The 24,583-nt window shown below is 40.4% G+C and overlaps 2 protein-coding genes across 2 annotated transcripts in view; one reads left to right on the top strand and one right to left on the bottom strand.

Annotated features, from left to right (window-relative positions):
- Positions 1-20,936, top strand: part of STARD9 (StAR related lipid transfer domain containing 9) — a 93,959-nt gene extending 73,023 nt beyond the window's left edge. Inside the window, exons 24-34 of the mRNA XM_071427282.1 lie at positions 265-11,376; positions 12,130-12,327; positions 13,467-13,650; positions 14,166-14,312; positions 14,953-15,058; positions 15,639-15,781; positions 16,021-16,085; positions 16,174-16,379; positions 16,782-16,861; positions 17,260-17,418; positions 18,469-20,936. Of these exons, the coding sequence (XP_071283383.1) occupies positions 265-11,376; positions 12,130-12,327; positions 13,467-13,650; positions 14,166-14,312; positions 14,953-15,058; positions 15,639-15,781; positions 16,021-16,085; positions 16,174-16,379; positions 16,782-16,861; positions 17,260-17,418; positions 18,469-18,570 (12,502 nt within the window). The 3' untranslated portion in view covers positions 18,571-20,936. The remainder of the gene's footprint in view (positions 1-264; positions 11,377-12,129; positions 12,328-13,466; positions 13,651-14,165; positions 14,313-14,952; positions 15,059-15,638; positions 15,782-16,020; positions 16,086-16,173; positions 16,380-16,781; positions 16,862-17,259; positions 17,419-18,468) is intronic.
- A 1,377-nt stretch (positions 20,937-22,313) lies between these two features.
- CDAN1 (codanin 1) overlaps positions 22,314-24,583 on the bottom strand; it is a 31,875-nt gene continuing 29,605 nt past the window's right edge. The window contains exon 28 of the mRNA XM_071427286.1: positions 22,314-24,080. Within this exon, the coding sequence (XP_071283387.1) occupies positions 23,955-24,080 (126 nt within the window). The 3' untranslated portion in view covers positions 22,314-23,954. The remainder of the gene's footprint in view (positions 24,081-24,583) is intronic.

The raw sequence follows: 24,583 nt of genomic DNA, 5'->3' as shown, positions 1-24,583 counted from the left end.
AGTCTACAGAGATTCAATATGAAGTTATACCTCATAGCATTGAGCTATTTTTTTGTGTGCAGGGCATCTTTCCAGATAGCAAGGGGATTTTATAATTAGTCACAGAATTTTATTTTTTATTCCCTGCTAGAATTGAATTTTGAGAGGCATTAAGGTTGTTGCTTCATGAATTGTTATTCTTATTTGCAAGACATTACTGTGGTGAAAATGTCAACTACATTATTCAAGCAAGGATTGAACTTAATTTCTTCTTTATTTCCACAGCTGTTTTTCAAAGAGGGAGTTTCTCTCCAAGTTATCTACCTCACCAAATATTGATCAATACTGTAAAGGTAGTACAACAGAGAGGTTGTCACCTGTAGAATACCTTTACAAAAGTGGTAAAGACATTTCTGGGCGTGATGACCTTAATGATGAAAAGGGGATCTCCTTTTCAGTCCAGAGGCAGCTAACTGAAAAACAAAAACCATCTTCAATTGAAAATAAAAAAGGAGGAGAGAAGTACTCTAATGATTCAGCTATCATGGCTTATATCAATAAAAATTATAAAAAAATGGAAAAGTTGGATGACAGTCCAGAGCAAGCTGGATCTCAAAACCAGACCTCTAAACGTTCCTCTCCTGATCTTTTTAAGGAGAAAGATGAGCCTAAAACCTTTATTACAGGGAGAAGAATGACAAAATCAAAGGTGCTAGGAGATTTAAGTCAGCCTGCCAGCAGCAATGTAGCACAAAATAAAGCTCAGGTATCCAATAAAAAGATTAGAATGGATATCAATGGAAAAGGCCATAGGTCTTCTCCAGAAAACTTTCCTAAACAAATGAAGAAAACAGTGTATGGAAACCCACTATCAGTGCATCTAAACCAAACAGTCAAGAACTGGAGGAGAGAGGCAAATTCAGCCTTGCCAAGTCATGAGAAATCATCAGCAGACGAGAAAGAATTTCTGATGGCAGCGACATCAGTAGGAAATCTCACTAAGATGAACTCACAGACACCACTCTCTTATGTTGAAAAAAAGTGGCACAGTGCTGAGATGCTAAGTGCTGGAATGCCCAAGACAGCCACAGATATGCTGGAGAACTGGCAAGAGGATGATGAAAATGAGATTTCTGATACTGACAGTTCCTATTCTGTCGATTCACTCTCCTGTGCTTATGCAAAAGCTGTCCCAGAGAAACTGAAACTGGAAGATTTTGACAGAAATAAATGTCTTGCCAACCCAGAAGATTCTGAGAGTGATGACAGTCAAATGTCACAAGACTCTCTGATAGAAAAGGAAAATAAAGCCAAAAAGGAAAATACAAGCCAATTTCATAAGTTAAAGGCCCATCATGAGCCTGCGAAGCTTTACAAAAGCAGAACTGAGAACCATATTTCATCTTTGGTGACATCATATGCATCTCGTAGGAGACTGGGAAAGGCTGAAAGAAGTTTTTCTCTGGATAGCTTAGCTGATGGAGAAGAGATGCCAGCAGAAGATCTGGTAGAAGAATCCAAATCTGACTCATCTGATGAAATGCCAGCAGAGATTTTCTGGAAGTTACAAACTCCTAAATTACCAGCTATACAGATTGAGGAAAACCATGAATCCAAGACCTGCAACAGAGATACAGAAGGGACAAATTATGATCTGAAGCTGAGCAGTTCCTTTTATTTGAACACCAAGCCACAGACTGCTTCCAGTAATGCTTGCAAACAGTTGCTGAAGGGAACAAAAGTCTCCTTTGTAGAGAAAGAAATGTCTCCTGAAAGAAGACTGTATTATGCAAGTGGTAATCCTTTGCTTACTAATGATGCCTTGTCTTCCTGTGACTCAAAGGTTGACATCAGCAGCCCCAGAATAACAGCATTGTCTTCCCATGAAAACTTGGAATTTCAAGATGCTCGTCTGTGCTCTTCGAGCAAACCAGAACTTTGGCTAAAGAAAGATGATCTAAAGCAGTCAGCTGCTGAGGTTTCTTTTGTTTCTGGCTCTAAGCAGATTCACAGCATTACTCACAGTCCACATCATGTAATCCAAATAAATTCAGTTTTCTCTTCTGACACATTGGAAGTACCTTTACCTGAAACAACAACTGCAAGCAGGACTTCTGAGAGTGGATCATTAAATAAGTTTTTAAAGGGATGGACAAACTCTAATGAAAATTCTTCCTTAGAATCTGCAAATGTAAAGTCCTCGTTTGCTAGCTCAGTAGGACCATGTTCCTCTTTTGTTCCTACTTCAGCAGAGCATGATTATTACGAACATTCAAGGTCACACCATCCTGAACAAGAACAACTGGGTGAATTGTCTACTTACAGGTCTGCTACTGAATGTGCACAAACATTCAGCTGTTTGGAAAGCACCTCCACTGCAGAGATATCTAAGAAAGGGGAGAATTCTGTCACCGTGTTGCCTGTGCAAATTGTGGAGCAGAGGAATGGCTGTGTAGATACAGGTTTAGAAAATGGCTTATTCCAAACTTTTGAAAAAGATGAGCTTGACAATGACTACAATAACTTGATGTCAGAGTCAGGTGTGGCAGATTCAGGCAGTGGAAATGCACCTGTCAGTGAACCTGCTGCTGAGTGTTCTATGGGACTTGCTCATAATATGACCTCAACACAGACATCTGCAGTAAAACACATTCAATTTGGAAACTGTGGGCATCTTTTTCCAGTACAAAAAATACCAACATGTTGTGATGAAAGTTTCTTCCTCAGTGACTTAACAAACAAGAGCTGCTCTCTAGTGAGTAGTTACAAGCTTCAGATGCTGGCTGGACAAGGAACAGAGTCAGCTGATACAGAAGAAGCCCCCAGGTCTGGGGAGAGTAAACTGGCAACAATGCAAGAAACAGATCATGAGCAAATACCTGCAGAAATAACTGCAGAGCCAGATTTTTCCTCACAGAAGATAACATATCAATGTCACCCTTCAGTTGTTGCTGCCAGAACAAGCTATGACCAGTCTGCAACACCAATAGAGATGTCTCAAAAAGAGACAATCTGTATGGAAATAAGCACAGATAGCTTGGCAGACATTGTGCCAGAGGTGCCATCATTCAGAGATCATGACAACTACATATCAAAGGATGAACACTTGTCTTCACTAAATCATTATGAATTCAAAGATAAACCTGATTCAAAGGATTATTCCTCTGAATGTGTCCTAGCAGACAGTCAGGTGAGTTGCTTATCCCAGCAAATTTCACAAAATTCTACATTATGCACTGATAACATAAGAGAAGAAAGCAGTGAAAGCAAAGAACACAATGTATTGAATTCTCAGGCTGTAGTTCAGAAAGAATTTTCATCCAAATATGAAAACCTAGTGGTAAATGAAGGAAGTTATTTCCTACTGAATGTAAATGGGAAAAACACCAAGTCCTTTCCTGCTGCTATTTGTGAGAATGCAAATTATTTTCTCCCAGAATCTAATTCAAGCCTATTTTACAAAGTCCCAACAAAAGCCAATCTTTTTCAAAGTGCATGTGAGACCAAAAATTATGATAAACTATTGGAGCATGTCACAATCGTGAACGGAAATTGTGATGCTACATCTAATCTTACTGTGGAAGTTGGTGTCACAAAAAGTTGTTCTGATGTACATTCTGGCTGCCTCTGCCCAACATGCTCTTCAAAGTCAACAGGACAGAAAAACACTACACACAAGACAACTGACATTTCTGCAGAAATTGGTGCCTCTGTTCTCTTGAAAACAGGAACACAGAACAAATCTTTACTTGAATCTAGAGGAGAGGAAGAAGCATTTTTTGAAAGTGATTGCCCAGTGGACTTTCATGCTGAATACAACGCAAATTCAGAGTTGGGAAGGGTTTTTGAATGCAACACAAATGCATCAGCTGCCATTTCTCAAGAGGAGAGTTCTTGCAGAAATAAAGAATACAAAATTTTCAGAGACATAGAAATGGATACAGAAGAAGCCATGGCTCCTTATCAGAATACAAGGACAGCCACAGATGAGGAAATAACAAAATCAATTAATAATGCAAGCAACTTGGAAAAAAGTGCATTGGAAATTAAATCCAGACACACTGAAAGTTTACCTTACAGACCAGCAGCCCAAGTCCAAAGTATAACTGAAGACAGTAAAAAGGATTTTAAAGACATTGGTCTAACTAACCCAAAGAAATCTACTGATATCACAGCTTGTGAAGTTCACTGTGAGTTTAATACAAATCTGTGCCTGACACAAGAAGAGGTGCACAAAGATGAACTGCAGGAAGCCAGCACAGGGGCAGAACATATCCAGGAATCAAAAGCGCTTGTGCATTCTGGCAGCCAACCTGAAACAAGCAGCTTTTGCCAAAAAGAAATAAGTGAGAAAACAGAAATAGGTATTTATTCAACAGAGCTTTCTGTTGCTCCCAAAACCACTCCTTCATCTGTGTGTTCCCACACAACAGATGTTATTCAGAATACTTTGGGATTCCTTGATACTTGCAAAGGGCTTTTACAGATGAATGGAACAACAGAGAATGTAGCTGAAGCAGTACTAATCCCAAGGAGGCAAGGAAATATTTCAGCAAAACTTGACAATGAAGGACAAATAAATTCTAACAATATAATTGAGCATTGTGTACCAAACTGTTTGCCCCAGGAAGACAAGGTTAATGAATGTGAAGTGACTGGGAGTGAAGAACAAATTACCATGACAAACACTGAGGAGCTGGTTATTATGGGGCAAAAAGAGTTATGCACAGATGAAAATGTTTACTTTAATGAACAGTCTCCAGCTCTGCATCAAGTGTATTGTGACAGAGGTGACAAAGAAGAAATTTTAGATCAATTTAAGATCCCTGAAAGGTACCTGACGGCTTCTGAAGTAGAATCAAATATACTGTTAGGGGATGATTCAAGATACCAAGACCCTACTGAAATGAGTGAGGATGGTGATTCAGTGGACTCTGCTACAGAGATAGGAAATGTAGTTGATGCATATGAATATTCAGTTGAAGATAGTGCTGATATTGACCAATACAGAACTGAACAAAAATTTACAAGTCTCGACAGACATACGTGTATGAGTTTCTCTGTGGGATCTCCTGACCATGGCACTTCAGAAAACTTGAATGAAGATATTGTTAGAAAAAGTTTTGACAGTTGTGAATTGGATCAAGTAGGCTCCAGAGCTGAGGAAGAGACAGTGCAGTTGATGAAGCTAGTCGAAATGGCCAAAGGAGATAGAAAAAAGCAGATATATGTAGCAAACACAGAGCAGGTAGAACTGATCTTTTTACAAAACCTGGATGAACTCTTCCCTGAAAACAAAGGCAGTTACCAAATGACACATGATGATAGCAGATTAAATGAAATATTAAGAGAAAGCCAGTGGGTGTCTACCAGCTTTTCTGGAAATAATGAAGACATTAGCAAGCAACAAAGTCCACCAGCATCACAGAAGTGTACAGAAAAAAACCAAGAGCTTCAAGACTCCCCATGCCAGTCTGTAAATCAGCCTTTATATCTTGGAGGAAGTGATGATTCCCATCTTGTTCAAGATGTTCCCACTGCATTGAAAGGATGTACAAAATCATTTAACAGCAGTCTTGGAACTGGAGCTGTTCTACCTTACTACAAAACATTAATGGAGAGTGAAATCAGTGTTGGTACATCTGTTGCAGCCAACAAAATGGGAGAAGACAAACATCTTCCACCATCTAAAACACCAAGTAAGAGTGTAGCTCTTCTGCAAACCAGGACCATGCAGCAGAGGCAGGAGGAAGAATCCTTTGTATTTAAAAATGGACCTGATTATGCCATATCTGCACAACCTGCCAATGAGAACAGCTCTTTCACTCACTACAGTGCAGGTGGCCTTGAGTCTGGAACTGTTGTACTTCAGCAAAGGGCCAAAGGAAACTCATTTTTCTTGGAAAAATTAGATTCTTCTGAAGATATCATACAGGATCTTAATAATGTTTGTGAAGAACACAGTATGGATTTAATGGTTAATGAATTATTAAAAGACTGTCTTAATTCTATAGAAGATACAGCTCAAGAGGTAAATAATACCATTGTGCCTGATTCACTAATGTTGGATACTTCAAATCTGCTGTCTTCCTCAGAGAAAGAAGTGATGGAAGATGTAGGGGTGGGAAAAACCCACTCTTTACTAGGAAGTTCCACTCAAAAAATATTTCAGAATATTAATACAACTCAGAAAGTACCTCACTTGGGGGCTTCATCAGGGAATGATGAGAAGATGTTTTTAAGTGCAAGCTATCCAACAGCAAACAGTAAATGTGAAAATGCCGAGTTTCCTGGTGTAGCTGGTTATCAGCATGAGCCCACAGAAAACCAGGAAGCTTCTAAAGAGTGCTGTGTAGACCAATCAGGCAATGCTGTTTCTGAGAAGTCTTCAGCCCTTTCAGAAGGCCTGAACAAGTCTCCAAAGGAACATCCACATTACAGTAAAGACTTTCTAAATTATAATAGGAACTTGGACACTTCTGAATGTTCTCCTGGTCTTCTGAATTGTACAGCATCATCTGCAGATCGTTTAATTGTCAGCAGTGGAGACAAAGGTATAAATAATACTGTTCTCTCTGAAGAAACAAAGTACTTTGAAAGTGAATCAACAGATTTGAGTGTATCTGTAACTTTTCCTGGTGTTTCTCAAAAAGGAGACGAAAAGGAAAATAATTCTGCAGTTGCAGAGACCACATATGCTCAGAGTAATAAACTCCCTGAAAAAGTTGTGGAAACAGAGCAAAAGGAGGAAATTGTTCAAGGTTATTTCCAGAACTGTGGTGACATAAAAGCAGATAAAATTCATGAGTTCTCAGAACACTGCAGTAACACTAATAGAGTGACTGTACCAGAATCGGGTCTGCTCACTTTCCAGAGCCAAGGGCAGACTGGCTGTAATGAATCAAAGTCTCTGCCATCACACTCTGCAGAAGAAACTCCCCCTGAGACACCATTTCAAAGCTCCAAGAATTTCAGTGCTTTTACCACATCTTCTTTACTTGGGGACTCAAAATCTCTAGTATTTAATCAGCTTGACGACTCATTTCAGGACAGCTGCTTGACTGAGAAAGTGTCCTGCAATTCTGCAGATGTGTGGTCTGTAAAAGGAGATCTTCCCCTATCGTTAGCAAGAGTCAATTACCCAGCCTTAACAGCATTTTCAGAATTTCCTTCAACTGCAGATATAGGTCATGGTGAAACTAGCACATATGATACTTCACATTCAAATATATTGAAACAGTCTCCATTTGGTGTTTTGCAAATACAAGACACACAGTCAGATAATGCTGTGGTATTTGATGAGCCAATATGTGCTTCGGGAAGTATTTTACTTTCTCTTGCAAAAGAAAACAGGCATTTTCCAGTCTCAGACACAGACTGTACTTCATATGAAAATTCTGCTGTAGATGGGGAACCTGCATACAGATGTAATAATAAAAAACCTGACAATGATACAGAAATTGATCAGCATCATTGGGATAAAGTTCCACCACAAGAAGCTTGCAACAAACACAAAGAGAAAATATCAAGTGATAATTCTCTTTTACTACCATCATTACCTCTTTGGGATACTAGCAGGGCAATTCTTATTAAAGAGGGACAAATGAGAAATACACTCAACAGAAGTAAGGAAGAACTGCATTCAAATATTGAGGCTGAACATTTTGCAGTAAAGACAGAGCAGAGAAAAACGTTAAGTAGAGAACCTGCTGGAAAGCAAACTAGTGTATCCTCAAATTCTCCAAATGAATTAACAGGCTCAGAAGTTACAGTGTTGGAAAATCTGTATCCAAGAGATGTTCAAGTGGATCCTGAATACACCTGCAATTCATTTGGTCAAGCATATCCCACATACAGAAGCCCTGATCCCAGGCAACCACATCACACTGTCTTGGGTTTTGAAAGAAACCCTGCGGATCTGCAAGATAACTGTCAGTATGTGCCTGCAGGTGAACAGATAGAACAGGTGCCAGATAGAACAAATGCAGATGGTAGAAAAGAGATTTTAGTTTGCAAAAATAATACATGTTCAAGTATTGATAGCACTGATGCTGATGCTGAGGCAAAGACTTGTTCAACAATGGGAGACACTACAATGAGGAATAATACCCTGAAATTAGAAAGACTCAATTTTTCTTTAAAAAATAATGAAACAACCTCCATAAATTTTTTGCCAGAAAACCATGATTTAACTCTTCAAGAATCCAAATTGGTGCAATTCAGGAGCAAAAGATCATATTCTACCACACGGAGTACAAAGGGCTGTAAACAGAATGAACTGAGACCTTATTTACGAAGTCACAGAGTATCAGCTCCAGCTATTGCGGTTTTCTCTGACACAGAATGTACTACTTTGGAAGCTTCATCTAAGGCAGATCCTCTGTTGCATTCTGCATCTAAATCACTGCAAGATTTGAATATGAGTGTAGAGCCTCCATCACCAACTGAAGATGATCTTTATGGAATTGAAAGATTTTCAAAGCAGGAATCGAAGAACTTTTTACAAGTTAAATCTAAACCAAGATTTCAGCCAAAAATGGCACAAATGAAAAAGCTTGCAAACTGTGATTCCAAAAACTTACAAAATTTAGCAGCAAGAAGCCAAAGTAGCCAGTCTTTGAAAGATTGTACTAGTCAATGTCCATCATCCTTACTGCCCACAGCTCGCAGTTCTGTGTGTGCAGAAGCAAATGTCCATTCAAAGAGCAATCCTGTAGCTCAGTGTAGTGAAGGGGAAGGAGAAGAAGCTGGATATCAGCCAGAAACTGATTTATTTTTGCAAGATAATAAAGATGCAATGCATTTTAGATCAAGTGATATCAACCCATACATTCACCCATGGCAACAAGATGGAGCCTGCAAGATTGGCTGGAAACAGTATGCTTTTGGAAGTGCAAGTGATGTCTCTTGCAATCAAATTCCTTTGAATATGGAAAATCGTAAAGTTATGAGATGTTCCAGTGTAGACAATGGATTGAACTCTCAAAATTCTCCTTTTCGTTCTCATCTAAGTTCATATGCTACAGCAAAAGTTTTGTCAAGCACTTTGAGTAGCATTGAAGGTCTTCAAGAATGGGACAGTGTCAGACAAGACTTTAAATCAGCATACTCAAGTGACAGTACCAAACAGTACAGCAACATGTCCACTGAAACATTGGAGACTAACTCAGAAAACAACACTGCTGAACTTGAGAATCCTTCCACACAACCTGGTAACTCTTCAATGCAGGTTGATGAAATTGTACTATTGTATCCTTCAGAGTCTGAAAAACCTGCCAATAAACCTCCAGGGATTACATGTGAGCAAGGAACACAAACTGCAACTACAGGAAGGTATAAAAGGCAGAGAAGACATCAGAGAAGCTATACAGATGTTTCTGCAAAAAAGGAGGCAACAAACAGAGATTTATTTTATCAACCTTCTTCTTGGACAAGCATGCAAAACCTGTCCATGCATCTGTCACAGCTACTTCAGAACACTTCTGAGTTGCTGGGAAACCTTTCCCAACAGAGTATTATAGACAGTGAGCAGAATGCCAAAATCAACCAAAAAAGAACTGAAGGTTCTGTTAGGTCAGATAGCTGTACTCAGACTACAGCAGATGTAGGCACTCAGACTGAGATTTTGGAAAAACCTCAAAGCAAACATGAAGAAAAACAAGTGGAGGCAAAAATGGGAAAGGAATTGAGGGCAGCTCAGGCAGTAAATGTTGATTGGAAAAAAATTGGTGCAGATACAGAGGGAGAGATTCCCAAAAGGAAAGAGGAAACACGCACTCTTGAAGAAAGTACACAAGAACAAACAGGGATGAAACGCCTGGGCAATTCTGACTTCCATGACAGTCTTGACAGCATTTTGGAAGACTCCTTTATGCATCTGCCTTCTTTACCCAAAACTTCCAGCCCTATCTTACATTTTCAAAAAACATCACTAAATGCACAGCAGAATGTTGCTTTTGCTAGCACCAGAATTTCACCTCTCACACCATCTTTGCCAAGTTCAGGGCAAGATGGTTCTTCATGCACTGTAGTTAGCAGCCCTACTAATAGCACCTCTCAATCTCCAATGTCTTACACTCAGGATAAAAGAAGTGTCAATGAAACAGAGACTCCAGCTGAAAGAAAATTTTGGCACAAAAATACCCTGCTAGTCGACAGGGCCTCCTCCCCTATTCTTACTCTTAGTGCTAGTCCCAGCAGCCAGACTGCTTTTAGCAAGTCTGTCTGCCCTACTAAGGAACCTCTTGGATATTCCAGTGTTGCTTCAAGTCCCCTTCACACCAAGAGAAAGCTGAGGGCAGGTCCACAGTTCAGCATGCAACATCATGTGGACAATTTTTCACAGACAGAAACAGACAGTGAATCAAGCATCTCTAGAGAACACAAGAGCATAAGAAAGAAATCTGGAACTTTCTCAGATAAGAAAGCAGGCAAAGACCTTTTAGGGCAGGATGGTTCAAAAGACTTGGAACAGCAACATAGACTGAGGGTTGACACCCACACTACCATTTGTGCAAAGCGGCTCTATCACTCCAGCAGTATGCTGGAGGTGTCAGGCCACAGTGAAGTGGTAACAGGTGATGTCAGAGACCAGGGCTCAGTGGCACATTCCCTTCATTGTATGTATGTTACAAGGGGTGGAAGAGCTCCTTCAGGTGGAATCAGGCACGAAAAGTACTCTGGGAATTCTGATACTGCTTTGATTCATAACTACCCTTCTCCAAATGCTGACTTACTTTTTAATCAAAAAATTAGTGCCACTTGTTCAAGTAAGACAAATGCTGGCACAGCCTCAGAACCTCTGGTAGAAGCATCTTCTGTACAATTTCATGATTTCTTCTGGAAGAATGAGGAAAGCTGCCCTCCCCCACTTTCGGATGTGAGCGACGTGCAGACGTCCTTCCAAGATGACAGTACAGAATCTGTCACTGGGAGTGAATGTGACACTGAAATCCCTCTCAGCAAGAAGTCTGCTTTTGCCAAGCCCTGCAGGCCTCGGAGCTACAGCCTCCGTGACTTACCCATACACAACAAATTCAGCAACTGGTGTGGTGTAAAGAGCAGCACTCCTCCTCTGCTCCTTGGCTTGAGTGGCAGCGTGACTGATTTAAGGGGTAAGGCAGACAAGAAGCCTGGAAGCACACAATCAACAGAAGTGGAAGGGAATTACCAGTCTTGTGACAGCAGGAGCAGAGAGATCAAGAGACTTCAGAGAGAGCGTGCCCAGATCATGTCTAGCATTCACCTGGATCTGCATCAGCATCCCCTCACGGTGGAATTGACTGAAGCAAAGCTCAATTATGGCATTGGGGAAACAGATGCCCTGCTGAGGGTCCTTCAGAGAGGAGCTGCAGATGAGCCAGGGGCAATTCCGGTGAAGCAGCAACTTTATGAAAGGTAAATTACTTAATGTACTGTTGTTTGAAGTATTTTTAAATCACTTCATGTAGCTTAAATAGCATTTAATAATGAGCCAATCACTTAGTCACACTGAATGTGAAGAGATACACTATCAGGCTTATTTTAAAAACTATTAAGCAATGCATTTAGGACAGCATCTTGGGGTTACTCCAAGAACACAAGGAAAAGTGATTTGGTGCAATTCAAATCTAGTGTTACCTCACTCTTAAAATTTCTAGCAGCCACAAGAGTTATCCTGTGTACCTGGTGATGTGGGAATATATTTAATTGATTTATTGCAATGTAAAAATGATTGATGTATCCTATTTATGGAAATATCCCATTCATGCTTCTGTGAACAAATGATGCTGTATGAATAAACAAAAATAATTTTAACCCCCCATAAATATACAAAATAATTCTTTAAAAAAACAAGATACTTGATTCTTGTGATTGTAGAACATTTGGGAGAATGTTGCAACAAAAATTTTGAAGCAGCTACATCAGTCTTCATTCACAATTTTCCTCTCAGTTGTTACCAGCAGTAATCACAACACTCTCTTACATTTCCTGCTGTCAGAAAAGCAGTGGCATTTTAGAATTTCTACATCATCTCTCAGCATGTAGACAAAAAGGTATTAGAGGGTATTAGATTCCTATAAAAATCTACCTAATACTTAAGTGCTTTAAAAAATCAGAAAATGTAACTTTGCAGGGTGATTTGTCACTCTAATCACATTTCCCTAACAGACACATGAGAACTATTGAAACTTTGAGGAAGGAAAGAGTAAAAAGGCTCCAAAGATACCAAAGAAGCCGAAGCCTGAGCCCCCTGAAGCATTTGAGTCTGTCCCAGACTCTGGATGCAAGTCAGAGGGATCCAGATCTCCCCAGCAGACGCCGAGAATATCTGCAACAGCTGAGAAGAGATGTGGTGGAAAACACCAGGTGGGGCATTGGAAACCTCTCTTTAGTCCTGCTGCTCATGAACAGTGTTCACAATGGGTGCACATTAATGGTTCTTGCTGACATCTGAGACTTCAGGGGCAGAATTCTTCTCAGTGTGGCTGCATTCACCTTTGGGCTAGAAAATGCTTTCAGGAAAAACACATGCCTGATTTTAGAAAACATTCATTAAAATCTTGGATCTAGTTTTATTTCAGTCCATAACAAGTGTCTAATTTATTATATGTGTATGATGGATGCGGACAGCCAAATATTCTCTCTGGACTGATTAGAGACCAATCTTGCTGTGATTTAGTACTAAACTGGTATTCTCCAATTTAGTACTTCTGCTAAAATCAGTGCTGCTTCCCCTTCCCCTCCAACTGGAGGTAGGAAAGGTAAAGATCATGGGTTGAGATAAGAACAATTTACTGGAAACACCAATGAGATAAGAAAAAGAGCAGTAACAGCAACAGCATTAATAACAAAATATGTCAGAAAAGAAATTATTCAAACCAAAAGCCCCCTGACAATAGACAATATGGGATGGCTCCCTCTGCCACATCTCAGCTGAACCCCTTCTGCCAGAAGAGTGCCTTTCCCCTACCACAGCAATGCTGTGAGGTGGTACAGAATAACCTCTGCGTCCTGGCCATGCCCCCTCCCAGCAAAATTAGCCCTGGCAGGAACCAGAACACTCCTTCACTAACTTAGAAGCCACAGAGTTCAGTTTAATTTTAAATATCAAAAAAACTCTGCAACACTTCACTTGTTAAAATTTCAGTTTCTCGTTTCCCACAATATTCCCTAAATGTTTTGCTTCCTTTGTGGTCAGGAGACAGTTATTTTCCCAACACAATAATCTTGCATGTGATATGCCAAAGCCATAACCTTATATCATATGGAGACCTGGTTAGGAAACCACTGTAGTAATCTCAGTAGTAATTGGATTGCAATCTGAGTAATTTTCCAAGGCTTATGTCTCCTTAGCCTTTAGTGAGCAAAGAAAAGCTTTTTGGAGGCTAATGTGGTGGGGTTTAATTGCTTTTCTGGCAGGTTTTCCTGTTCTGAATTGAAATATGATTTTCTCATGGTATTTCAAGTAATTATGTGTGTTTCCCATTACTTGTCCATCCTTACAGAGTTCAAGAACCAAAAAGAAAAGGCATTCAGCACCCTTCAGACATTGAACTGCTGCTCCGAGACTACCAAAGGGCACGAGAGGAAACCAAAACTGAAATTGCAAGAGCTAGGGAGAAACTGAGGGAAAGAGCAGAGCAAGAAAAAAGGCGGATACGGGAACAAATATTTTCTCAGTTACAGAAGGTGAGCATTATATTTAAAGTATACATAGTCTTGAAGTTCTCAGGATTTTCTTTGTATGTAATTTTTACTTGGTCTTCTAGCATTGAGTAGTTGCACTGGTAAAGTAAAATCTTCAGTCTTTCACAACTGTATTTGATCAGCAAGTTAAGTCAGGGGCTTGAGAAGTAGACAAAGAGCAACAAATGGGACTGAAAAGATATCTTTCTATAAACCTTCCTCCTCTTAAGAGCATCCTAGCATTAGTTTGATAGTCTGAACTCTCATATGCGAAGAAAACAGCAAAAGCTGCGTTTTCCCAGACTGCCAAGTTCTACAGGGTCATTTACTCTATGGTTTATATGATCCTAGGCTTTCAAACAAACCTGCTTATTTAATGCTTTCTGTATGGCAAGTTTGTGTCAACACTTCTTGGAAGAAACTGGATTTCTTTAGATTCCTCTTTCAACTTTCAGTGCTGGGGTTTTTTGGTGTTGTTTTGTTTTGTTTCGTTTGCAATACTGTGATTCCTATTACAGGAAGAAGCAAGACTGAAGACTCTTGCAAGTACGAGCACTTTATGTACAGACTCCAGCCTCAGCCTGTCCTCTGGCCCAACATCTGGTTACAACAGCAGTAATACTGCCACATACACCACAAGTAACTTCAGCAGCCAGGAAGGGCAGGTGAGAAACCACTGCTGGGTGAGACTGATGTCCCCTGGTGCTTCAAGCACAGAGGTATAGTGTAGGAACAGAGATGGTTTTTGAGATTATTTGAATTCTGTCACAGCTATGAAGCAGGACAAGTTTGCAGTACCAGTACATAGAGGAGTGACATGGGGTGAGGGAGCACTTTGTAATGTAATTGCAAAGGTCAGTGACACTTATTTTGCGGGGAGTTTTTTTTGTAATTCATGGATGAAAAATCATATAGTTACTGCTGCCTATGTAACTGTCAGAAATCTGTCAAATGTTTTAGAAATAGCAGGCCTTTTCTTGTGATAAATCTGATAGCATCTGATATTCTGAGTGACTCCCTCAGTGATACATGCATTGACTTGAGTTTCCATGTGTGAAAATGGACTTTCCTGAAGTCACTTCTGCAGTATGCACCCATGCTAGTTCCTTACACTTGTTTTGCTAAATTTCCCAAGTTAAAGTATCATTTCATAACTAGGGGAAAGGCAAAGGGGTTGCCTTATGATAAAGAGAAGCTTCCAGCCTTGTAAGGTAGATTTGCTACTAATATTCCACTGCCTATGTAACACAAATTATTTTTCCCACTTCAAATGAACATTCCCACTTCTGCACTTTCTTAAATCAGGTTTCTTCTGGAAACACTTTGGTTACAAGGGATACACGAGGTCGCTCAGCTGTTAGAAATAGTCAGCTTTATACATTACAGCAATTGCCTAAGGATTCAACATTTGGTAAGTAAAACATACATTTGCTTCTTTTGAGTAGCATCCCAGAGCCTAATGAAATTTGTCATTTATACAAATCAATTTGAATCTGGATATTGCAAGGACATCCCTACCTTTACAGGAATTCAGAAAAATATCACCAACCACTAGCCAGAGCTTGCTTAGAATTTCTTTAAATATTAAATGGTGATTTGCTTCCTCTGAAGCCGGTCTTTTGATGTGGTAACATCAAAGTACAGCTTTTTCAGATAATATGAGGATAATATTTTGAATGAAGGAAGGAAGCAAGGGGTGTAGGGCCCAAATCTGTAATGAGTATAGAATTGTAAAAGCAAATTCTTATTTTTAGCCTCAAGAGTTAAGCTATTTTTCCTTTATGTGTCAATAACTGTTAAAATTGACAAATATAACTGTAGTGTAATTACCAACACACAGAATGTCTAGGCAAAGGATGTTATCACTCCTTCATTAGGATCAGATAGATTGGGGGTTCCAGTGGAGAGTTTAAGCCCCTACAATTTAAGAAGAGTGTTTGGGTTACATTTTAATTTTTTTATTACCTCTCTGGCTTTTCTATTTCCCGCAGAAGCCAGCAGAATTCAGCCACCTCTTCCTTCAAATGGCACCAGCTGTAGGTTCACTCATGGATTAACTATTTCTGTCAACTCCTCTTCAACAAAAGGATACCAAGATTTATCCAAACATATCCTGGCTAATGCTACCACTGAGGTAAGTAAAAGCAGAGCTTTCACTTATTCCTTCTGGAAGTTGTAGCAAAAATGGGTGGGACAGGTCTTGTCCTACATCACAAACAGTTACCTATTTGTCAGGTACAGACACACACACTGAACAATTTTGAAGGATGGGTGAAAGTAAGCCAGGCTGCAGCCATGTGGTGCAGAAGAGAGTGTGGGGTGTTAGCTGGAATGTTTGAGTGAAGCTGGTGTCATTTGTCATTGTTTTCTAAGGTAATGGCAGCATGCTCTCAGAACCTGAGGAACCTCTACACGTGCCAAGCAGCAGCTGGGTGGAAGTAAGTTTATGGCAGGTCTGTGCCAGGGGAGGCCTTTCTCTGCACCTGGCCCTCTTGAGGGCAAATACCTTTTGTTTGCCTTTGACAGATACCAGTGTACAGAAAAAGAGGTGCAGGTGTACTACAAAGTCTTCCCTTCAGCAACAAGGCATGGATTTCTGGGAGCAGGAGTGATAGAAAGGCCTCTTCCCTTTGTGTGGGGACTGGTGAGAGATCCTGGCAAGAGGCATCTCTATGACAGCTCTATCAATACAGCTCGAATACACAAGAAGGTAACCAGCCACATCCACCTGGGTGAGTATCCTCACACATAGCACATGACAATCACCAGCACCATCCTGGCTGGATGTAGGCAGCCAGGAAGAAAGTTAAAGGCTTCTTATTCCATTTTTTTAGGTGTAAATAAACAATTTCATTATTTAATATGGGAGCTTCAGCTTTGCAAGACTTTTCCAAAGCTGATATTAAACACATCTTGCTGTGAAGTGCAGCTAGAGACAGTGGTTTGAAAGTAAAGATAAACCTGAAGTAGCTTGAAAAAGCATTTTAAATATGTATTACAGCATATGAATTAGAGCTATGCTCCCAGGCAGCAAGTCAAAATAAAATATGTATGACCATGTAAGGTGTGGGGAAAATTGTGACAAGTTGAAGTCGTCAAAGTCTAATTCCCCTTCCTTATTTTTTTTCCCCCAGTATATTTAGTGACTGACACCTCCCTATGTTACCTAAAGCAGCCCCGGGATTTCTGCTGCATTACTGCAGAAGCCAAAGAGGTAAAGTGAACATTCTGTCTGCAACACAGAGGAGTTGTTCTGATATCCTGGTTCAAGGAAAAAGGAAAGAAAGAAGTCAATCTCCATATCTGCAGGGGTGCCAGTGTAGCAGGAAGGAAAGACATGCCAGTATCACACAAGTGAATTATGTGTAAAACCCTCTTGTGAATGACAAGAGGGCTGGCAATTGCCAACCAAGGCCCATCAGAGAGTAACACAAGTGTCACACAGTATACTCTGGTTGCAAACACACAGGATTTTGACAAAAACATTTAATAGATAAGAGAGTAGTAATTTTTCATGTTAAGTAAGCAATGTGAGAAATATGCCTCGTGGCAAACAAAGAAAACATTGCTATACTTTTCAAATTGTCATCTTTACACCTTGTCTATGTGCAGGAGAACTTGTCTGTTCTGGCTATTCAGTCTGTCTATGATGCATCCATGCCTCAGCCTTGTAAAGAAGCAGTGAGAGGGGAGATTTTGCCAAGTGCTTGGATACTGGAACCTGACATAGTGAATGGAAGAGAGATCACCAGAGTTATTTACATGGCACAGGTAAGGATTTTTCTTTATGTCCAACTTTGAATGCAAAAAGCTCTTACATAGCAGAACACTTAAGAGCTGGTAAGCAACAAAAACCACAATCATTATGTTATGGTCCATGCACCTTATGAAGTGACCACAAAGTCACCTCTTTCACACTTCTCAATGCAGAGACTCTTACTAGGATTGTGTTTCAGAACACATTCCCAAGCTTTTACAGCATTCAATGCTGCTTCCTTGGATATCAAGGTCTTCTGTAAAGGTTTATTAGCAATTTTAGTATATGCTGTGCTCATGTGGAGAGCCAATATGGGGAGTCTTGTTTGCATTTGCACCTTGCTGTGGACACAGGAAGTCCACCTTGGGTTATACTATTTTCAAAATCCCTGAAAATATTTGGTGCATTTTTCTAACCAAAGTCTTTAATTCTTCACACTTGATAAGATCATAATTTTCTTATTCTTAACTGGAATCCTAATCTTGACTTCTCTTTTGTATCTATTATCTATTTTTTAGACTTATTTGAAAAGTAGGCTCACTTCGAGGCAGGGGTACTAAGTATTTAAAAATGTCCAGAAGAGCATGTTTTAATGTATAAAATTTATTTAAATGCTTATGTAGCGATAAATTCCATTAGTCCTTTAAACTCACCTATTTAAAACTTAAGAAACATTTTTTAAAATATCATTAATTAGCACATGGATTTTACAATGCATAGGTGAAATGCATATATGTGTTTTAAAATTTTATATGCATTTTATATTGCCCTTTAGTGTATGCATATACATTTTCAGTAACACTTTGTGTCTCAAACTAGTAAACTTTAATCCAAGCTCAAACTCAAAAGCAATGTGGGTCATACCTGCTAGAAGCAACATCAAATAGCAAAGTTTTGAAAGTCTGTAGAGTGTCGGGAAGAAAAAGATACAAACCACACAGTAATGATGGCATTTGGCTGTTAACTACTTTTGTGCCCAGATCAGAGCTGTTCCAGACTGGAGAAATGTTCTGTTTAAGGCAGGTACAGACTCCAAGCTGCAGCCTTTCCTCTACTCCCTGCAGGTGGACCTTGGTGCCCCGGCCATCCCCGCCAGGCTCCTGAGCTCCGTGGTGAAGCGGCAGCCCCTGGTGATCGCTCAGCTGGCTCATCTGCTCACTGCTTAGTGCTGCTGCACCTGCGGGCACTGAAGAGCCCCTGAGAGCTCACAGGGACACACCACTGTCAGAAAGTGCCATGGAAAATGCTGCCTCCTGAGGCAGCCACCACCAGGCCTCACTTTAGGAGCCTGGCTGCTACTGCTGGACTATATGGAAGTGCAGTTAGAGAAAAGGATCATTTGCTTTAGCCAACACCACTTCTAAGAAATGCAGCAAGTTTAGTGGGGAACCTCTCCTCCTGGAAACAGCAGTGGAAAACCTCCATGGAAGAGAAGAAAGGTGTACTGCTCTATAAAGAGCAGAGGAAGAGACCTTACTTTACAATAGCCAGAATCATAGAGCATATTACTTAACTCCTGTTTCCAAGCAGCTTCAGAGATCAACTTTCTTTAAGTAAGTTTAGGCTGGAAGCGGTATCTGTATGGCTTGAGACCTTTTACAAGCTCTTAAGCAGAGCTGCAAAGCCACATTCTAATGATGGATAAGAACCAAATGTAGAATTCCTGACTGTGTAGATAAATCATTTATCTTAGCTGGCTGCCTGCTCCCTTCCCCTTGAAGAGGGAAGTCAAAGCAGTGCAATATTCACTAGTCATCTACACCCTGGATAGATTTTTTCATGAATTTGCTGACTGCTTGCAGCCAGTGTAAGGTGTTTCAGATTGCCACTACACTATGCAGCATCAGTGGGCACCACCATACCTCAGGACACAGTTTTACTGTACTGCAGAATCAGGTGCTTTGAAACAAAGAAACCAAACCACTCTGACACTGTCACAGATAGGTTAGTACTCAGTAATCAGCTTGTTCCTAGAATTTAAGTCCTGCAAGTAAGAGTAGCTCCAACACTTTTCCATAATGGCTTTGCCCATCAGCCCTTCTACACTTGCACCCAAATGCATTAGGATCTGAAAATATAGCCTGGTCATAGTCTTACCACACTTCTTTGTTCATAATGTGACCGGCTGTCTCACTGTAGCAAATACAGACTCTTCCCATTCAATTACCTCATGGGACTTCTGTGGCACTTAGTCCAACAATGCTGCTGTCAGGCTTTACACGTTTGTTCAACACAATCCCTAGCTGGGTCACATGTTCCTAAATTTAAGCAAAACCACAACCACCTCAAATACCTAAATACCTTCATTTAATTCTTCAGCACAACAGTACAGAATCACTTTAGATATATCTAAGCAATAAAAGCTGCTGTGTTATGCTTTCATTAGCTAAAAAAAGCCCACAATGTTCAGGAAGCTCTTGCACTTTGAATTTGTCAAGTGAGACGTGTACTCAAGCATCCACCCCACTGCAGCCAGTGCCTGCTATCTTAACAGTTACTTTCAATACACGGTGCATTTTCCCAGCACATGGTGAAGTTAGCTGCACTTCCCACCTTTGAGTTCAAGAGCCAAGATCTACTTTTACTCTATTTTTGGACAGGTGTAATTTTGGCTCTCAGCTTCTATGTTACTTCCTGTTACTAATATAGTAAGTTTTAAATGAAAAGACAATAGCTATTTTGAATTGATACTTAAAAATATAGCAGTTTTGATACATACCTGCCCAAGGCTTCCTCCTTAACTAGATCAGGGAGGGTAACAAAACCTTTCACTTACGAATTTGCTTTGTTTCATCTTTGGCTAGTCATGGCTACAATCTTAACACCAATATATTAGTGGGGTTTTTTTGGTGAGGTGCAGCATTTTGCTAAAAGCCTGAGTCACAGCATGGTTCACTTTGAGCATCACACATCTTACAAAGCCCCTCAAGGAAGAATGGGTAAGCTGTCACAGTTTTCTGCAACTGAGCAAAATGACAGCTTTCCAGACGTGTCAATGTCCTCCCTCCAGTGGAAACCCAGAAGGAAGAGCAGACAAGGCAGTACAGTAAAGCCCCCGGAAAAATGAGCAGAACCAGCAGCCTGGGATATTGGCTCTGTCCCCAGTGCTGCTCCTGTAGCTTTCCAGAGGAGATTAGGGGAGGTCTTCATACAACCTACTACAGATTTGCTCAGCGCTTTGCTTTTTTTCCCTTTTATTTTGGACACGGCACTAGTGATAAAACAGGTTTTGTAAGAAAAACATCTTGGGGGACTCCTGTTGATCAATGATGCCAGTGCCTATGAAGGATAGTGTCTTATTGTACAGTGCATCAGATGTTTATTTTTATATATACTTAAATTTTTTTTCTACGTTTACAAATTAAGTTATTTATATATGCTTGGTTTGAAGCGTTTTTATATGCTATCAAAGCTAAGTTTTATTTTTATCGGTATTGAATTAATGTAACTTTTTTTTAATACAGTCTTCAATTGATACTAAAAAGCCTATTTATATGAATGTTTTCTTTTGCAAATACAACATTTTTTGGTACTTGCTAATGTATGGCATCAGTTTGTTTGGAAGGAAGAAACAAAGGCCCAGCAAATATCAAATTTGTTTCTCTACAACAGGCTAAAACCAATTTCCTTTAAGTTACTCCTGAGCAGCAGATGATCAAACCAATTATATTGTACCACCTAGGGTTGCATCTCTGCTCCTAAATCAAGGTTGCTATTTTCATATCCACAATAAATGGTATTTTCTACACAAGAAAATGTGCCCCACCTTATTTTGCTCCAGCTAAGATACCCATCTATGGAACTATGCTGGATAGAAAATCAACACAAAGGCAAGGTTGTGATAACAGACGTAGGTCTCCTACTTACCTGCTGAGGACTGAGCATGGAATATGAACTTTTGCCACAGGAATCAAGAAGCCAGTCACTGCTTAAAGTGGGGTTCTGTGACAGTGCTTTCTCCAAGCAAAGGGGGGTTTGTTTGGTTATTTAAAAAAAAAAAAAAAGTTGGGTGAAGCTTCTTCCCGAGTCCTGTTACACAACTCCCCAGATCAGCACATTCAGAAGGATGTTAATGTAACACCATTTTTCCTAATTCTCTTTTGAGACCTTTGAGTTTGCAATAGGAAAGACTGGCAGAAGAAAGGCCACACCCTCAGAGCTGGCTTTCAGTGAGCTCCTGCTCTCCTGCCTGCAGCACCTCTGGCACCAGCAGCAGTGCCCAGAACAGAGGGACAGTCCCTGAGGGACTCACACTGAGAGAAAGCCGCCAGCCAGGGGGGCTGCAGGGCCGTGTCCTCACACATGGTCCCACAGCCAGGTGTCCACAGGCAGAAAAGCTGTGCTGCACACCTGCCCCTGGGCCTTGGATACAGAGTGGGGTATCTGGTTTTACACAGCAAATGTGCCTGGCACTGTGGATGCCCAAGAACCAGCATCCCTGCATTAAGTCATAAGAACACAGGAACAGGGGTGTTTCTTACCTGCTGGGTCCCACTGCAGAAGTGTCTCCAGCCCCATAGGGCACAACTGTGTTCTCTGGTCACGGGAAAGTGTTCCTGGGGCTTGGTCACCTTTTAAATAAAGAGAAGGATAATTCCAGTATGCTGAGTTCATGAAGATGGCTGTGGCCATAGTAGCTATGCAAATAGTTTTATAACACCCAAATAAAATAAAATCCATGCCAGAACCAAAAGCACTTTTTTTTAAACTCTTATGGATTCCAGCTTCTCCCCCTTTCACCACCCTGCCCTCCCTTACATAGCAAAGTAGATTTCTATTTCAGCAGAAGTTCAACAGGCCAGATGGGAGGTCTGTGCTGCACTTTGTCTGCCCCATGCTTTGTGGCAAGGTTCCCATTTTGTTCTTCAGCCTAATACCAAGACATTCTCTACTGACACCTTGAACACAAGACAAGACACTTAATAATGTTTATTATGGCAACAATTTCAAATGAAATCTGCAGCAAAACATCACATAATACTCAGCCTCAGGGAGCAGGTATGGCATGATATGGTGTACTTGCTCTTCAATTTGTATTGAATTGCTCCATTTGTATTTGTATTGCAGCACGCCTACTTTTGGGGACTCTTTCATTCACATCAGAAAAGCCCCTAAAAAGAGGAATGCAGGTGGAACCTGCCAAATCTTTCAATACAGTGCTTAGTGAACAAGACAAGAAAAATTACAATATAGGTCAGACACTAATGTGCCTCTGTGATTTCTCTTTCTGTATCACATATTTTAACAGAAGCCACAATTCTACGCAATCAGTCCTGTCTGTAGTTTTGCTTCAATCACTAACTCCAAGATGTTACCTTTTCTCACCTTGTACAGGGAAGAGGTTAGTTAATTAGCAAGCTAAACAGCCCTGGGCTTCACCTTGTCCAGAGGCTGTTCTTAAGTAACACAGAACTTGCTTTCTGGAAAAAGCTGCAGAAATAGGACGCTCCCAGACAAAAGGAAATAATGTCCTCACTGCTTTGGGGCAGGGGGAGGCAATCCCATGAGACAGCTGATGAGCACCTAAACATATTCTGCTACTCACCAGCAATCCCTGTCCCAAACCTCAGTTCAAGGAAATACTTGGGAAGAAGGAAATGAACAGGAGGTCACACTCTTGGTGTGACCATCTGTCTGTAAGGGCAGAAAATGCCCACTGTCCTCCAAGAAATGGGCCCCTTTCAAAACCGACTCTCCAGAGAACATCACAGTGCTTCTTCACTTTGTCTGCTTTTCCAGGCTGTTGCTCTCTTGCTGCAGCACTTCCTGACTGAAAAAACCCAAACTCAAGGCAAGAAAAATTATAAAAAACCAGTGAGTAGTGGCCAGATTTTATGTTCACAACTATAAAAGTGTCTAAAAAATACTGTCTTCAGTAAAAAATATAAACAGATATTTTATTCCTTATTTCTATGAAAAACCCTGGGAATTGCAAGTTCTGTTTCCAATAAGAGATGGAAAAAACACTTAAGCATCCTTTAAGAATAATGCCATCAATGGCCATGGGGATTTATTTAATATGGTTTAACTTCTAAAATCAGTCTTAAAAAATTAAAATCAAACCTTCAACACTGAGCTTACAATGAAAAATAAATATAGGCACATCTCTGTGTCATATAGGTTCACCTCTTCCTTCCTCTGACTGTAGAGGCTTTGTTAAAAGACAACATGAGAAGTCACACTGAGTTAAGAGACAGCCACCAAGAAACCATCTCTCTGATCACAAAGTAACTTGAGTTGATTCCTGGGTTTGGTCACAGCTGTTGCTGCACAAATACAAAAAGCGTCTCTGAGTCCAAAGAACAGCTGCTCTGAGATACAATCAAGGTGCTTAAAAGACTTTTGATTTGGAGATCCATTTGCTGATGTGAATCCTTCAGCAGAGTCACCATGGCAAAATGTCCATGACAGAAAGCCCAATGCAGGTTTTGCACAAAGTGCCCTCTTAGCTTCAGTATGCTCCCAGCAAAGAGCTCCCAATCCTTTCAGAAACACTGAAAATTCCATTTGCATCTTCACTAGTAATTTTTGTCCACAGAGTCCACCTCTGCTAACTTTGTGTGGTCATAGTAGCTAGAGATTGTCTGGTCAGCTCACAAGGGTTAGTCCTGTGCTCCTCCATCTGATGTTCTGATACAAATACTCGGGACAGCCTTTTCAGGTCTTTTACAAAATCCTGCAACAAACAGACACAAACCAGAGAACCCTTAGTAATGGAAACAAAAGAGACTGACTTAATTTTTCCATAAAGAAAAATTTATGTTTAACAAGGTTAAAGATGTTGATGGTTTTCCAGTGCAAAAACCTAGAGGAACTACAGAACTGACTGCAATGATGAATGCCTGCAGACATTCCCAGTCTCCCCTCTGATGCCCACACCCCTTCTCAGACAAGATCAGTGCTACAATTTAAATGGTTAAAAGTGCTCCAACCTGCAAGTGCTCAGCCTTGGAATACTGTCCATTTTTAGCAAGGCATTTGGGTGGATTCCTACATTTTGATTATGGCCAGAATAGTGAGGTTCCTCTAGAACATTCCAAATGCTCTCACACTCTGGTGGTAGGAGGCACAGGGATATAAGTGCAAGACTGCTCAGTTAAGACACTTCCCAACAAGTCATACTCAGCTGGAAAGCAGCAAGCACACTCAGGCTAGAACTGAGAACTGGTAACTGAGCCA

Source organism: Agelaius tricolor, unplaced genomic scaffold (assembly GCF_023055355.1).
Source record: "Agelaius tricolor isolate 1412-34295 unplaced genomic scaffold, bAgeTri1.0.p SCAF_5, whole genome shotgun sequence".
NCBI classification, from domain to species: domain Eukaryota; kingdom Metazoa; phylum Chordata; class Aves; order Passeriformes; family Icteridae; genus Agelaius; species Agelaius tricolor.
Note: the sequence above shows the minus strand (reverse complement) of the source record. Positions and strands in the feature narration are given on the sequence as shown.